Source organism: Morus notabilis, unplaced genomic scaffold, assembly GCF_000414095.1.
Source record: "Morus notabilis unplaced genomic scaffold, ASM41409v2 Scaffold1094, whole genome shotgun sequence".
NCBI lineage: Eukaryota > Viridiplantae > Streptophyta > Magnoliopsida > Rosales > Moraceae > Morus > Morus notabilis.
In genome coordinates this window covers 88154-104607 of record NW_010365163.1, presented here as the reverse complement: position 1 = coordinate 104607, position 16454 = coordinate 88154, and the positions used below count along the sequence as shown (strand labels likewise).

The window sequence follows — 16454 nt, the reverse complement described above, 5'->3', positions numbered from 1 at the left end:
AACCCCAACATAGTCTCTTTATCCCCCATGGCGGGGCCGATGGAATAATCTTGATGTCCTTGAGAAATCTGTTCTTATCACGATCACGGCCGCTTCTTTTTTGCCCCCCTTTTTGCTTGGAACAACCGAAGAAGCACGTGAACATTTATTAATGAGTTTGTTGCTACATATATATATATATATGTGTGTGTGTGTGTATAAAAGATGATCACAAGAGAATAAGATAATAATATCGGGAAATTATTGGAAGTAGTGGAATTTGTCATTAGAAAGGGAAAAAAAAGACACGAGGCTATCGTCCTCGCCTCGTTCACGAGTCCACTGTTATCTCATAGCTAGTTTCACCTCTATCTTATTTCTCTGCCTCTGTCATATTTGGGTTTTGTCGTAAGTCTTGGATGAATCACTATAAGTCTATCCATCCACTTGACGACGAACATTTGCATTAAATAGCTGTACGTCCGTGATTCCTCCGTATTATTAGTTCTGCATGTACAGTGTACACAGTTCGATACAGAAGAAACCATGCAAACAAACAGAAACGACAACAGAAATGAATGGACAATTCAGTAAAAAAAAAAAAAAAAACACTGGACAGAAACTAGTTTAATTTGCCCAATCAAGTTTCTAGTAAGCGTTTTAGATACTTTCTTCGGTCATTTGATATTTGTTGGTGAACAAATTTTAGAAAGAAGAAAAAAGGAGGAGACCGAGCATTCAAGATTGACATTAAATTAGGACGTAAATAATATGTAGAGCCAGTAGAAAATATCTGTGAGCCTGCGAGAGAGAGAGAGAGAGAGAGAGAGAGAGGAAACCTAGGAGTAGTGGTATTTTGAGCATAATTAGAAAATTGAATTTCTTAACAAGGTGAAAAGGTCAATCTTTTTTTTTTTTTCCCTCTAAACTACCAAAATATATTGTAGCTCAAGCCAAACATGAGTCGCAATTCATGTAACCATATATTGTTCATGTCATTATGTAAAGTTGATGCGTTTATGACTTAATTATCTTGATTAGTAAAACCGGTACAACTGCTCAAAGTTAACAACAATTTAGCACGAACTGACTATGTCAAAGCCTGAAATAACCATATTATAACAACTATAAGTACTTAACATAATTACGTAGATTTGATCGGCAAGTCATAAAACGAATTGGTTATTATCGTATTATATTGACCTCCGATCCAATTAACCTAATAACGTCTTATATGGTTAAATTTTAAGTTAGGCGTGTTGATCTAAAATTCACCCGTCTATTAATGATGTGTCAACATGTTAAGACGTGAAAATTAATAAACGGGTTACGCAAACCTTTTTGTTTCATGAGAATTTCACATCATGCCCTTGCGTCGAAACTTACTAGCCCAGATCAATTTCCCTGCAGCTTCGCTCATAAAATAAATTAGGCCAGCACATCACATAAGTCTAATTATTTACCTACATTGCTCCTATATATATATATATATATATATACACACGCACAAATATATATATATATACACACGAATTGAACTTAAATCTTTCTGCAGAAATGATATATTGGTGCATCTCCTTCATCCATAATCTGATTCTGGCTAAAGTTAAGGATCTATTTTGCTGCGAATATTTTCTCTCTCTCTCTCTCTCTCTCTCTCTCTCTCTCTCTCTCTCTTCACGGGAAGCAATCGTCTGCGAATATTTCAAACGTGTGAGGCTCACTTTCTTTCATCTTAGTCCTACTTGTGGTTCTCGTTTTGCGAGTGAGAACTCCCAAAATTCGTTTGGCCTCAGTATCAGTGGAAAGTCATCCTCAAACTCTCCATCTTTTAGCTCGAAACTGAACGCGCGGGTCACGGTCAAAAACACCAATTTCGGCCAATACAAGTTCGATCAAACCAAGGTAACTGTCTCCCATAGAGGAACTGAGGTTGAACCGGCCACCGTATTTAAGTCAGGCGCCAAGTAAGTTTAACGTGACGGTGCCGTTGAATTCGGACAAGGTTTCGTCGAATTCTCAATTGGGAAGCGACATAAATTCGAAGAACTTGACGTTTAGTGCCCGTGCCAATTTGAATGGGAAGGTGTATCTGCTTCATTATTTCAAGAAGAAGAAGTCAGCGGAGATGAACTGCTCTTTTGTTTTGAATACCTCAACGAAAATGATCAACGATTTGTCATGCAAGTGAAATTAATGATTCCAATTTTCCTTTCTTTTTTTCTTTTGGGATTTGCTTTTGGATTGCTGAAGATTCTGAATTTTGTGGAGGAGCAGTACCGTTTGTTAAAAACTACGTACATAGCAAATAGCAATTTCTGATAATTTGTAGTTTATGACTCGTTTTTCATTGTCCTTTAATAATATGAGCCTTATTTGAGGCGGTATTAAAAAAAAAAAAAAAAAAGACTCGTTTATCATATACGTGGTTAGGTCAATTGATTGTGTTGTCTTGAATTCCTCGTTAAATTGTCGAGTTCTTTTTGCTTTAAAAAAAAAAAATCAGCTAAGGGGTATTCTGTGAGGATCGTATCTTTAATTCTTTGAAAGTTAAGAGGTTATTTTGGTTATGTAGGACAAATTATATAGCCCAATATGATTGTAAAAAATGGTTATTAACATAGATGCACGGAAATTTTCAGATTAATGAAGCCAAATATTTCCCTTTGACGAGAAGAGCAACACTAAAATGTGTGCTTATTTTCTAACCAATCGTGATATATCATCGTTTAATGGCCATTTTTAACTGTACATATTATGTGTCAACGGAAGGGTTATGCTAACATACAAAATGAGATTTAGGCGGCGTTTAGGGACCCTCAAGATTAATCCCATAAATTGGTATATGGTTGATATATATAGATGAAGAATTGAATAATTTAAATGTTGTTTGGATAAATGATTGAAAAACGTATCACCACGAAAACAAATTAACCAAGTACACGGACAGGAAGCTGCGAGCAGCGAATACAGTAAAAATCAGTCCACCCTTACCCTTTACAAGTAAACAAAACCCATATAATCACTCACTCGAACAAGATTTTATTAGTTATTTTAGTTAATTTGAGTTCGATTTGCACTTGAAATCTTGTACCACTTTGTTTTCCAAATTAATGGTGATAGTGCAGTTCATCTCAGCAGTTTTCTTCTTCTTTATCACCTTCATCAAATGCACTTTCCCGTTTAGCTTGGACTGGCTGGTCAGTGTCAAAAACCCCGATCTCACATCATTAGCCAAGTTCGAATTCGCGTTTACTTCGGCCGTCACGTTCATCTTCTTCGTTGATCGAGCTTTGGCCTTTCCCTTCTCGACAGAAGCGTCACCAACCTCAGTCCCCTTGTAAACAAACGTAATTGAGCTCTCGTCAAACTTGAACTCTCCGAAGTTCGTGTTCTTGACGCCGATTTCTGAGTCGAATTTCATGCTAAGTGAAGGAGAATTCGTGTCTGAGTTGCTGATGGTGAGATCTTCAATGGCGACGGAGCGAATTCGGAGTTCCGGGCCTTTGATACGCATTACGGTTTGCGGAAACACCAATATAACTACTGTCAGGAGCACTACAATGGCAGTGACACCTCCCAATCTTCTCATGCGTTTCTTGTGTTGCAACTCTTTGGCATTGGACTCGTGATCAGCTGACGATGCAGACTCTAGGTCGTATGTTTCGGCTTGAAGTGGTTGATCATCTTTCTCTGCCATGCTTAATAAGCTTCGTATAAACTTTGATGAGGAAAGAAATACAAGCTGCTTGATTTGGGTCTGTGGAGAAAGATTTTGAGTGATCTCCTTGTGAAGTTGAGTGCGTGTATTATTGCGAAGAAGAAGATGATATATAGTAGGATGCGCATGTTATAAATTAACTTTTTAACGTGTTGGATATATAATTTGTTAAACGCGTCTCATGTGGGACATATAACATCAGATATTAGGCCAACGACTAGTCAACTTACAGTCGCTGATTTAGTTGAAAAGCGAAAGAATATATAAAATAATAATAATTTCCTAAAAAGCAAAGAATAATATAATTCTGTGTAGTGAATGAGGGATTGATTTTGTCCCATCACGACTAAGTTTGAACTTTGAAAGCTTTTTTTGTTCTTCCGTTCACTTCGCTGATTCGAGTTTAAAATTTGAGTTTTTCTACAGTAAAAAACTCTCACAAATAATCACATCTAACTTTTTTGTTACAGTAAAAAGCTCTTACATAAAATCACATCTCAACTCGAATTTTAAACTCGAATCAGCGAAGTGAACGAGACAAATTTAATGTGCGACTTATACTTGATCAGCATGATCTTACATAATTCTCATAATTAATTATCAAAATTTCAACTGTCCATCGACGATAGTGGTGTGTAAAAGTGTGGGAACAAATGTGGTAAAAGACAGATCGAATTTGGAGGTAAAAAACGAAAGAAAAAGGGATGTAAAATGTTTGACATTCTCCAACGCGTTTGAAACAGTCTAAGATGGCGTGCCAAACCATATAACTTGAACGATTCATTATTAATTTATCATTGTCTACTATTCCTTACTCGGATATTTAACAGTAATAAATGATAGTTAAATTCCCTTATAGGAAATAACGAAATGACCACCAAAAAAGCGTGATGGAAAAGAAGAGCTCTATAAAAACGACATGGCGTTCTAGTCTCATAAAACGACATATCGTTTTATTATCACATACACGACAAGTCATTTTTCTCCCAAGACAAAACGACACTGCATTAAACGCATATCGTTTCCAAGCTAAAACAAAATCGTCGTTTCGGTTCCTGGGACCTCTGGAACAAAGAATTTGTCCTTTGCTAACCTGTGAAAAACATCGGGTGCGTTTAGAATTGGTTCTAAAATGTTTTTGTTTTCTATATGAAAATAGAAATAAAAATGTTTTCATTTTCATTTTAAAATTATTTCTGAAATGCATTTGGTAGTTTTATTCAAAAATTGATTTCAGTTTTAAAAAAACTGAAACTACGTTTGGTGGTTTAATTTTTGAAAACATGTAATAATATTTAAAATAATAATATATTAAATAAATAATATTATTAAATATATTAAATAAATATATTAAATAAACATCATTATATAAGACAAAAACAGTTTAGAAAAGAGAGAGAAGAAAATGAAAAAAAAAATGAAATCTGTTTTCAGAAAACGAAAACAAGAAAATGAAAACACATTTTTTTCATTTTTAATTTTTCACAAAAGACAAAAACGGTTTTATTTTTGTTTTTAAAAAATTTTTAAGTCAAACGCATTTTTTGTTTCCGTTTTCATTTTTTAATCTCAAAAAATGTGAAAAATAAAAATAAAAACGGAAACAAACAGGACATCACGTCGCTGTTATCCAATGAACAGATGACATCAACTGAAAAGGCTTGTCAAAGCTTGTCAGTTTAGACCTAGAAGCTACAAATCTTTTGTATATCTTAGGTTTTATTATTATTGTTTTAGTCTGAAAGTAGTTTACAGAATCAATCAATTACGTACAAGTCGTTTTCCTTTTCTAACAGAAATACGACAATGAAATTAAACAATATCCAGTTTTACAGGGTAAAACTTCCCCTTTTCCTTCATACTGCTTTTCTCTCAAATAAGTAAAAACGACGCACGATCAACCCCAGAAAAACGACATGTATTTTTCATCAAAAGAAGAAGAAAAATTTTAATACCACAATTCCCTAAAAGTGGTATTCCTCTAATTAACTCAACTAAATTATTAGAAAGCAAAATGTGCGACAGATGACAGCCAAATGTGCAAATTTTCAAACGTTTCATGTTTCCTGATCTTGATTATGTCACTAGCACCAAAAGTAAATGGCCACAACAGAAAGAAATTAATTAGACACAAAACTCCAAATACACAGGTCCATGGAAATTTCGCTTATGATTTTGACATATAAACAAGGAAAATAGTAGAAAATATGCCGATATAAAAAGTTTAAGAAAGTATATAGGTTAATTTTTAGTTATAAAAATTAATAGGTCATACATTGTCAAGTTATGGTTCATAACCAGATAAGTTATAGACAAACTTATCAAGTTATGATTCATAGCCAGACAAGTTATAGATAATTATAGACAATAACTTGTCAAATTATAGTTCATAACCAGACAAGTTATAGACGAAAATAATAATTTAACCTATTTATTAACTTATATAAACTATTAACCTATTAATTTTAATTCATCTCAATTCTTAACATATTTTCCTTTTTCTCCCCGTAAACAATGACCTTTTATCTTTGTTTGAAACGTAAAAGATCATCTAGACGTTTCCGCACCAAGGTCAACCTTTCAAAGCCTACGTAACGCGTTTGGAAAAGGAGAGAGAACAACTATAGAAAAACCCCATCTCTCGCAATAATTTTCAAACGAAGACAAGACAGTTTTTACCCCGTCTCATATTCTTACCTAACTATATTAGCTTCTTCCATATTCTATAAATTATAAGCCTAAGTCCTAACACGCAATAATCCCACCATTAATCCACCAAAAAAACAACAAGCACAAACACTTATCTACAGAACTCAAATAAACCGGCAAAGAAATGGAAACCGAGAAGATCAATCACCAACCAACCCAACCTTTAGCTCCACCACACGCATACATCCGCAGCGACATGGAAATGGAATCACTTTCAGCACAAGAACACATCAGAAAGAAGCGAAGAAACCGCCTACTATTCGTCACGTCCTTCGCAGTAACCCTAGTCATCCTCATAATAGTCTACGCAATCGTCGTCACACGCTACAAAACCCCCAAATTCAGACTCAGAAGCGCTTCATTTACATCCTTCCAAGTCGGAAACTCGACCGACCCCTCCTTCAGCTTCGTCATGAACTCCCAGTTCACGATCAGGAACAGGAATTTCGGTCGGTACAAGTACGAGGACGCGACGGTCGTGTTCGAGTACAGGGGCTTGGCCGTAGGGCAGGCCTACATCGACGACGCGCGAGTCAGGCCTCGGACGACGAAGAAGGTGAACGCCACGGTGGTTCTGGACTCGAGTAGTTTGGTTGGCGATAGTGGCGCGTTTGATCAGCTGGGGAAGGATATTGGCGAGGGGGTTTTGGTGCTGAATAGTTCGTCTGAGTTGAAAGGGAAGGTTCGGGTTCTGAAGGTCATCAGGAAGACGAAGTATTCGCGGCTGAATTGCACCATGAATGTTGTGATCGCCTCACGCTCGGTTCAGAATCTGATATGCCAGTGATTATGTTTTGGACCATGGATTTTGATTTTTTTTTTTTCTTTTTTTTTCCATTAATTTGTTTATTTATTTATGTTAATAACTTTTGGGGCATACTATTGTTCATACTTTTCATAGTATATATACTAATGTTGTTGGTTCCGTGCTGGATTTGCTATTGATTTATGTAGATTTAGTACTTCATAGCTATAAAGACTTTGAGCATTAATTAATCGTATAACTTTGGAATTTTTTGCCAAGGATAAAGACTTTGGGATCCAGATCAACGTTTGGATAAGCGAACGCCATTACCGTGAAAATACTCAATTGATTATAAATTATAATAAAACAAGAGGTGGCTCTTGCGTATTTTTTTTCATCCCTGACCTATTATACTATATATTAAAACTAAAAAAAAAGAATTGTAGATAAATTTAGTGAATAGCATATTTATGAAACAAATTAACTAAATAACATATTTTAAAATTATTTAAAATAGAGTTCAGATCTGTTGTCCTTATTTTTCTGTTTTGGTGACTGTCATTCCACTAATTATTAGTAATGTCATTTAAATTTAGAAATCTATAACATAAATAAGAACAAAATACTAAAAATGTTTAAAAAATCACAATATGTCAAATTTTAATTAGAAAAATAGTCATTAAGACAAGAAAATAGTAAAGCAGATCTTGATTTTTAAAGTAAATAGAAGTTTACCAAACATTTACGCCTTGTTAACAGATTTAGACCTTACTACAAAAACTCATATTTGGGCCTCAATCTCCCCCAGGCCCGGTACGCCCATTTTTGGCGGGTGAAGCAAATAAGCCCTATTCAAGAAATAATTATATAAAATGTCTTCTTAATTTTAAAAATATCGGTTATAGTACAATATTACAAAAATACTGATTTAGGCATGTATGTTACTGAATATGTCCTTATTGGTTATTGGGGTATGTTTAATATATGGTTAATTTATATTTTATGTATTCTGTTTGTTTTTTCTCATAATATTCCACATATTTACTTTCCTTTTTAGCTTTAATTGATTATTTGACAATTCAACATTCCTTTTTCTTAGTTCCGTAATCCCTAGGCCATTTTTTTTCCCTGTACTCGAACACGACCGTCCCATGTCTCTACGGTCTCTTCGCTTCCTTTTCATATGTTGTTGTGCCGAAAGTGATTCCATCTCCATGTTACTACAGATGTATGCGTGTTGTGGACCTAAAGTTTGTGTTGGTCGGTGATTGATCTTCTTAATTAGTTTCCATTTCTTTGCTGGTTTTTTGAGTTCTGTAGATAAAGTATTTGTGCTTCTTGTTTTTTTTTTTTTTTGGTGGATTAATGATGTAATATATGAAGCGCACATTTTGGGAGGGATTTACAAAAACAAAAGGGTTGTGCAACATTTCTTCTTCTTCTTCTTGTTATTCTTTTCCTTTTGATTTTTGGGTTTTTCATTTTTTACCATTTATGCCGTTATTTTTCGTGTTATTTTTATATTATAGTTTTGTATTTTTTTTTCATAATGACATTGTCGTTAATATAACAAAAATGCCAGGGTTTTTTTTATTTGTTGTTTTGTTTGCTAGTCTATGGCTTATTTTATATCTTTACCATAATTTTCTTATTCCTTAACATAACGAAAATAAATAAAAAAACGCATATTCATTTTTTTGTGCGTTTTGATTGTTTTAGAGTGTTTGCAAACTTTATATTCATTACTTTCTATAATAACATCGTCATTAACATAATGAAAATGCGAGAGATTTCATTATTTTCTATAATTTTCTCGTTCCTTAACATAACGAAAATAAACAGAATGTAGACTCATGTTTTCATGCATTTTGATTGTTTTGAATTGTTTGCAAACTTTGTACTCATTTTGTTTTCATAATGATATTGTCATTAAGATAATGAAAATGCGATAAACGTTTTTATCTGTTATTTTGTTTGCTTGTCTATAGCTTGTTTTATATCTTATCACAAGTTTCACCTGCTTTCACACAATGAATATAGATAAATTGCAAGCTCATGTTTTCGTGCATTTTAATTATTTCATTACAACAAATTTTGTATTCATTGTTTTTAATAATGATATCGTTATTAAGATAATGAAAATGCCTTTTATTTTATATTTTTTGCATGGCTATAGCCTATTTTATATCTTTACTATAATTTCTCATATAATGAAATGTTTTTTGATGAGTCCATTTAGTGTTTCTTCTTTATAGAAATTTTATTTCATTATGATATGATCATAATTTTAGTGAAAATAGGTATTTGATTTTATACATTTTTGTGTTTTTTCGTCCACTCAAAAACTCATTTATTTCGGTGTTTGATTTTACCCTAATCATCTCAAACTTTACATTCATTCTTTTCGTAATTCTGAAATCATTACAATAATGAAACGATCTATTATGTGTTCATGAATACATGCATGTTGATTGTTTGAAACTTGTTGCAATTTTTTTTTTTAATTTCCAATGTGCATTAATCTGATATCACCATAAGACTAATGAGAAGCTTTTTAATGTATATATTTTTTGTGTTCTTTTGTATTATATATTTTGTTTCATAATGATTTGACCATTAAATAATGAAAAGATTGTTTGAATTTAGGGTATAGGGACTCAATTTGAAAGAATTATCGAGGTCGTAGACTTTTAAGACTTAGATTTTTAAAAATATTCAGTGGATTTTCTTTCTTTTTTTATAAGAAACTCTCTCTTTTAAAAAATAATTAGATTCGATTTTATTAATGCAATAATTTAACTTTTGTATTTTAAACTTAGAATATTTTATATTCAGATTGCGTTTCATTTTCTTTCCTATTTTGTTGTATCATTATTTTTTTCCCTTTTTATTATATAAAGATATAAATGTCTTTATATGTACGATAGTAGATAGTTTTGAAAATAAATGAAAAAAGTAAGCATTTTTTAAAACAAGGAACTCATAATCAGCCTTTCGTTTTTCTTTTGTTTTTTGCGTGGATAATTCAAATTTTCTTTTATTTTTTTATTTTTGGTTTGAAAGTGGATAATTCAAGTTTTAGATCTGTGATACTGTATCAACATATACCCGACACATTCATTCTTTATTTAAAAAAAAATGTATTAAGATCTCATGATCATCGGCCTACAAATGATGTGGACTGACCCTAAGTAATAATTATTACATTCTGTTAGCTACCTTGCTTTCATATATAGCAATTCCAACATATTTATATAATAATAATAATAATAATAAATACCTTCTAAATCTAGTTCATGCATAATTGATTGAAACCATTTTTCCAAAATGATCTCCTTTTCCTTTTTCTTGATCAGCTTTGCAAGGATGATTAAGACAGGTCCAGTGAACTCGAAAGCAAGAACTCCATTTTCAATCATAATGTTCCCAAACATTGTTGTTTTCACAAACAAGAAGAGCTTATATTAATGTTGGGAAATTGGTGAACATGACACATATGTAGTTAGCAACGTCTATGGTGCAATTGTGGATATCTTATTAAAAAGAACGCAATGAGACACATAATCAGCTTAGAGGAGGAAACAGGGCAAATCTATGGCCCTCGGACGAAAACACGGTGTCGGGTCTTTGTTTGTTTAGTGTCTCCTTTGGTGCATTGCATGAAATTGAATGCATTCATTCCTCTCTCTCTCTCTCTCTCAAAATTTCTCAAGGCTAGTAAGATTTTTAGTTATAATATCCTCTTTGTCCTCAAAAGTCCTCTACTTGGTGCAATGAATCTTTCCCTTTACGTGTTTACAAATTGTTACTTTCATTAAAACTGAAATTAATTTCATATTGATCTTACCAATCAAATGGATAAAAAAAAGAAAAAAAAAAAAAAAAAAAAAAAAAAAAAAAAAAAAAAGATAGATAAAGATAGAAGAAATGCACATGTATGAACTTATGTCCAATTCATTGAGAAAATTCTAGATTGCTCTTAGAGCAATATTAGGACACTTATGTAATAAGTTTCACAAGGAAAAGCAAACCATGTTCAACAACCATTTATGAGTTAATGGCATGTTGGCAAGTTGGAGAAAACAAAGTAAATGAAGGCACAAAATATGGCATAGAGTGCAAAAGAGTCACTTTCAGTCCAAGCAATGCCCATTTAGTTCCATTTCCATAGTGACCTTAACTGTGTGAAATTCAGAAAAAAAAAAAAAAAAAAAAAACACTGAAAATCCTGTTAAGTGAGGGACCTGCATATTGTCTTGTGCTTCACTCTGATGTTTTTGGGGTGGGCATTATTTGTCTTTTCTTGGTACAATTTCCTATTTTTATTATTTTTAAGGGACTTTTAAGCTGAGATATTCGGGGGGGGGCCCACATTTGTTTGTGGTTTTAGTTTGGCATTTTGTCACTATGATACTATGATGATGGTTTGGAATTTTGCTTGACCATTGCTTGTCGGTCAGGGCATTAGTCCTCATGTCATTTATGGACTATTACATCCTTACACAGACAATCCACTTCCCTCTATTCCCCATGAATTTTCAAACTTCAAATATTCAAACTGTCCAATTTCATGTCTTGTAGCCATTGAACCTGTGGGGAGCAAAATAATGCCAATTGCTCAACGTTCTTGTCTTCATTCTTCTTAGTATTTCTTTAGGAAGGATTTTGTCACTTGTCTAGCTTTTAATTTTAGACGTGATAGCTAGAGCCTAGAGCAGTCATTAATTCTATTACTACTATGTCACCTTGTAAACATTTTTTAACATTTTTAATTGTTACACCTTGCTTGAAATTATTTTCACCCATAAGATATTGTAGAATTATATTCTAATCTTAAGGTATTAAAATTAGACAAAGTTTATGGTAGGACATGCATTTTTGTTTCACCGATAGAAACTGTGTTTTAATTGTTGAATTAGTTTTTCAACGGTTTGATTTAAAGTACAAACAATTATGTGTCTTGTTATGTAAATTTTTAATGCGGGCATGCACAAATCTAACCATTAAAAAACTAATTCAATAGTTAAAAACAACACCTTCTACTGATAGAACCCTTAAAGTTAACACAATAGGACAACTTCAAACTTCTGTATCTTTGTTATGGGAACTTAGCCGGTAGGACTTAATATTTTTAACTATCAGTAGGTACTACTGTCTTAACTATTAGATTAAGATTTCAACAAGCTGATTTGTGAGTGTTCACGTAAAAAATTTACACCATACTACATACAGCAGCTACAAATTACAGATCAAGTGTTCGAAAACTTGATACGTTTGGTTCATAGATTAGAATCATGTGATTAAAACTATTTTTAATTTACGTGTATTTTTTATGAGAGAAAATACTGTAACGAACCATGAACCATGATTCAAATCATAGTTTGAATCCTCCAACCAAACATCTTAATCAAAAGGTTAAAAGGTAATTAAAATGACAGGCCTTAAAGTAAAAATTCCCTTTTATAAAATTTGGTTGCATCTTTATACTATTGTTAATCTGCATTATTTTGATATAATCTTGCATTTCAAACTTTATCCTCCTACTTGCAAGGTCTACCCTGACTACTACAAAATATTCGCATTGCATAGCCTGAAAAAGCCCTTTTCTAGCTGGGTTTGCTCCTGGGCACCGAAGGTAATAAAGAAGCACAAAAAAGAAACTCATTTACAACACTATTGTGTTATTGTGATTTCAGAGAGGTCAAAGTGAAAATGGGAAAAGTAAAGGGAGATGAAATGTAATAAGAGTGAAAAAGATGTATGGACTTTTATAGCAGTTTCCAAGTTGCAACAAGCAGTCAAAATTGAATCTCCAACCAAACCATCAGCAGATGGGACGGATGGACACAGAGACTTGGAATATAGAGCATATGAATGCTTTTTTTATTATCCTTTTTTCCTTTTAGAAAGAAACTTACATTTAATTTTTTTATTATATTAATAAAATTTTATATAAAATTATATTTTAATTTAAATTAATAAATTTAAAAATTTTTATTAAAAATTACATTTAATTTTTTTATTAAAATTAAAAATTTTCACATAAAATTATATTTTTAATTTTGAGATATAATTTTATGTAAAAAAATTTTACTGTAATAAAAAAATTAAATATAATTATTTTTAAAACTTTTTTACTATAATAAACTTAAATTTTAAACACAATTCACAGATAAATTAAGGAATGGAATGAGTCTTAAAAAAAAATGCTTCTTTTACGATTCAAAAGTACTTTTCAAAAGCAAAGCATGGTCACTTGTCAGGATGAAATCAACCCTCCTGAAATCTGCAGGTTGATTATCAATAAATGACCTCTCAATTCTCTTTCCTTAACAATATTCTTCATTTGCTTTTTTTTTTTTTTTTATCAAACTATCTGATTCACATTACTTCATCATATTTTTGATTAAAATTTTAATTCCCAAGAAAATGAATTGCGAGAACTGCATTTCAAAAGCAACAGATGATGCTGGAGCGCAGAGCACAAGAAGGCACTGATAAATAAATAGTAAATAAACTGCATAAGAACAAAAAGATCCCGTACCCGAGTCTCGTTCAATTTTCTCATAATTGACCCATCACTTTACAGACAGCAACGAGAGAGAACCAAGGTATTCACTGGTAATCATGACTAAAAGCAAAAAAAAAATATGAAAAAAGAAAAAACAAACAAATATCCAAGAAAAAAAATAATAACTAACAACACTTTCCATTTCTCTCTGATTCTTGTTTTTCTTTCTCTTTACAACACGAACCATTACATTACCACTCAACAAATACTAAAGAAAAATAATTATAGAAAAAAAAAAAACAGTTCTTCTATTTTCTTTCTTTTCTTTGTTTGTTTTAGTAGGAAGAAAATAAACTAATCTGGGAAAGTTTCAAATGCCAATTCCACGAACATCCTCGATGGAATTTCTCGCAGAATTGTCGTGGGAAGTCTCGCTAGCAGAGTTTGATAATCGATACGAATCTGTGAATAAATTCAGCAGAAAATGTTAAAACTCAGCGCAATAATTAAGCGAAATAAAGTATCAAAATTTAGACTTGAAAACAGGGGATAAACAATCATATGATTCGTACCGGTAGAATACGATTTCATGGACGAAGAATCACTTGTTGATCGCGATAATGAACAAGAATCTGCCAAAAAAATGGAAACTTTAATAATTTCTTTCTAAAATTTAACGAAAATTTAAGCTTTTTTTTTTTTTTTTTTGTTGCTGTTTTTGTTACCTCTGGAGGAATTGAATGATCTCTTGCAATGCAAGATGGCGCTCTGGATCCCATCATGCTGCTGCAAAAGCGAATCATCTCTCCGATTCGACGTCGTTTGTGGCACGGCAGTCGCCGAAGACGACTTGCTCTTCCGCAGATGCTTCCGAATCCCCGCCGGCTTGTCCTTCGGCGACGCCACCGTCGCCGGAGACGACGACGGCGAAAATCCGACGAACAAATCCGCCGCCGAGGAGTTATTCATCTTCTCGCCGTTGTACCTTTTCGAAACCTTGACGTAAAGGGGCTTGACGAGCTTCAGGTACTTCGTTATAACGTCCTTCGAGAATCGCTCTGTTCTTCTCGAGCTGGTTTCTCTGGAAAGCTTCGGAGATTCTCCGGCGTTGAATTTCGCCGCCGTTTCTCCCGCTTTCTGCGTCGTTCCTGTGGATCTCGATTTCTTGAACGAGAAGACTCGGAATGTGGGAGCGGATTTGAGGAGAGCCATGGGAGACTGGGGCTTGGGGATGGGCTCAAGAGGGAGGATTTTCCGCTTGGGAATCGGATCGATCGGAGAAAGCAAAAGAGAAGGCTTTGGGTAAATAACAGGTTTTGTTTCTTCGTTAAGATGGAAGCTTTTGGTCGTTTTATCACCACTGCTTTTGCTGTCGTTTTTCTTGGTGTCGAAATCTGGTGCAGTCAGCTCCAAGTCGAAGAACGAGTCTTCTTCTTCGTCTTGTTCATCTTCTTCGTTATCTACTTCAATTAAAGGAGTGGGAAATGCGGTGGTTGGTTTCCAGAACTTGAGGAAATGCAGACCTTCCATGGTTTAGAGAGAGGGAGAAACTGACAGAGAATGCGAGGGTAAATGGAAGTACTACTTGATATAGGGTTTATGGTTGGTCTTTTATACGAGATATGTAGAGAGAGAGAGAGATAGAGAGAGAGAGAGAGGGATAGTATTGTAACGTGGGGGAGATATGAGTGAGATATATAAAAGAGGTGCTTTTACTCAAAAATTGCACTTCGTTTTATGGTCGTGTTTTCAACATTGAAAATGGTGATTTGAGTAAGCAGAGAGAGAGAGAGAGAGGAGAGAGAGAGAGAAAGCAGAGGAGCCATAGCTTTTCTTTTGCTTTTTAATGGAGAGAAAGAGAGAGTCTGTGTGGTTTTTTTTTTTGTTTTTATGTGTTGCGTTGTTTTATTTACATGGAATTGTTTTTACGTTACGTGGTCTGTTTTGTGACAGAAAGTATAGACCGTAGCGTCAAATGAAGTTGATATTTACTCCACGAAGGCTTCAGAACTGTGGTATGCGTGTAGTCTTCTTACGAATTCAGAAACTCTTCTTCAGATTTCAGAATCTGCAGAGCTCAAAATTTCCTCAGCCCCCCTAACCTACCGTAAAATTCGCATGACTGTTACGGCTTAGGAATATAAGTCGGTTAATTTAAGTTTTTAATTTAAATTAATACATAATTTTATATGAAAATTTTTTAGTGTAATAAAATTTAAATTTTAAATTAGTATCGATAAAATGAATGAGATTTTAGGTCCTGTTTAATTTGTGAATTTAAATTTTTAATTTAAATTGAGATATGTAATTTTATGTGAGAATTTTTTATTTTAATAAAAAAAAGTTAAATCTAATTTTTTATAAGAATTTTTAAGTATAATAAAATTAAAATTAAAAATTCAGTGAAATAAATAAGGACTTACTGTTACTGATTAGATGAGAACCAAGTCAACAAACTGAATTCTCAATGGTTGTTGGTGTTGAGTCTGTTGACTATAAAAATTGAGCGAACATTAGTATCCCAAAAAAATGTCTTCTTTTTTTTTCATTAAAATAAATACTCTTTTCACTATAGGACCTAGGAAGTGTGGAAATGTTCTTTTGATTTGAGCTTTTTATTATTTTTATGGGACCTTTTTTTTCCCTTTGAGGGAGGTGTGAAAGTGAAAATTAAGGGAGGTGTTACTTTGGGGGGGTTAATTTTTTCTACTTTGTTCATGGAGTTCGATGCCAAAGTCTTTGGATGCATAATAAAGACGTAGGAAATAGGATGGTGACGAGAAACTTCC

The 16454-nt window shown here is 33.1% G+C and overlaps 3 protein-coding genes across 3 annotated transcripts; 1 reads left to right on the top strand and 2 right to left on the bottom strand.

The window, feature by feature from the left end:
• Nucleotides 1-2800: 2800 nt before the first annotated feature.
• On the bottom strand, nt 2801-3801 carry LOC21397359 (late embryogenesis abundant protein At1g64065). The gene has a single exon (XM_010107420.2). It carries the CDS (start codon nt 3677-3679, stop codon nt 3038-3040), a length of 642 nt encoding a protein of 213 aa, XP_010105722.1. The 5' UTR covers nt 3680-3801; the 3' UTR covers nt 2801-3037.
• A 2579-nt stretch (nt 3802-6380) lies between these two features.
• LOC21397358 (late embryogenesis abundant protein At1g64065) lies at nt 6381-7352 on the top strand. Its single transcript, XM_010107419.2, has one exon. It carries the CDS (start codon nt 6534-6536, stop codon nt 7194-7196), a length of 663 nt encoding a protein of 220 aa, XP_010105721.1. The 5' UTR covers nt 6381-6533; the 3' UTR covers nt 7197-7352.
• Nucleotides 7353-13676: 6324 nt separating this feature from the next.
• LOC21397357 (probable membrane-associated kinase regulator 5) lies at nt 13677-15493 on the bottom strand. The gene is made up of 3 exons (XM_010107418.2): nt 14391-15493; nt 14238-14297; nt 13677-14127 (listed from the first exon to the last, which is right to left on the bottom strand). Exons 1-3 carry the CDS (start codon nt 15193-15195, stop codon nt 14036-14038), a joined length of 957 nt encoding a protein of 318 aa, XP_010105720.1. The 5' UTR covers nt 15196-15493; the 3' UTR covers nt 13677-14035.
• Between the last annotated feature and the right edge of the window lie 961 nt (nt 15494-16454).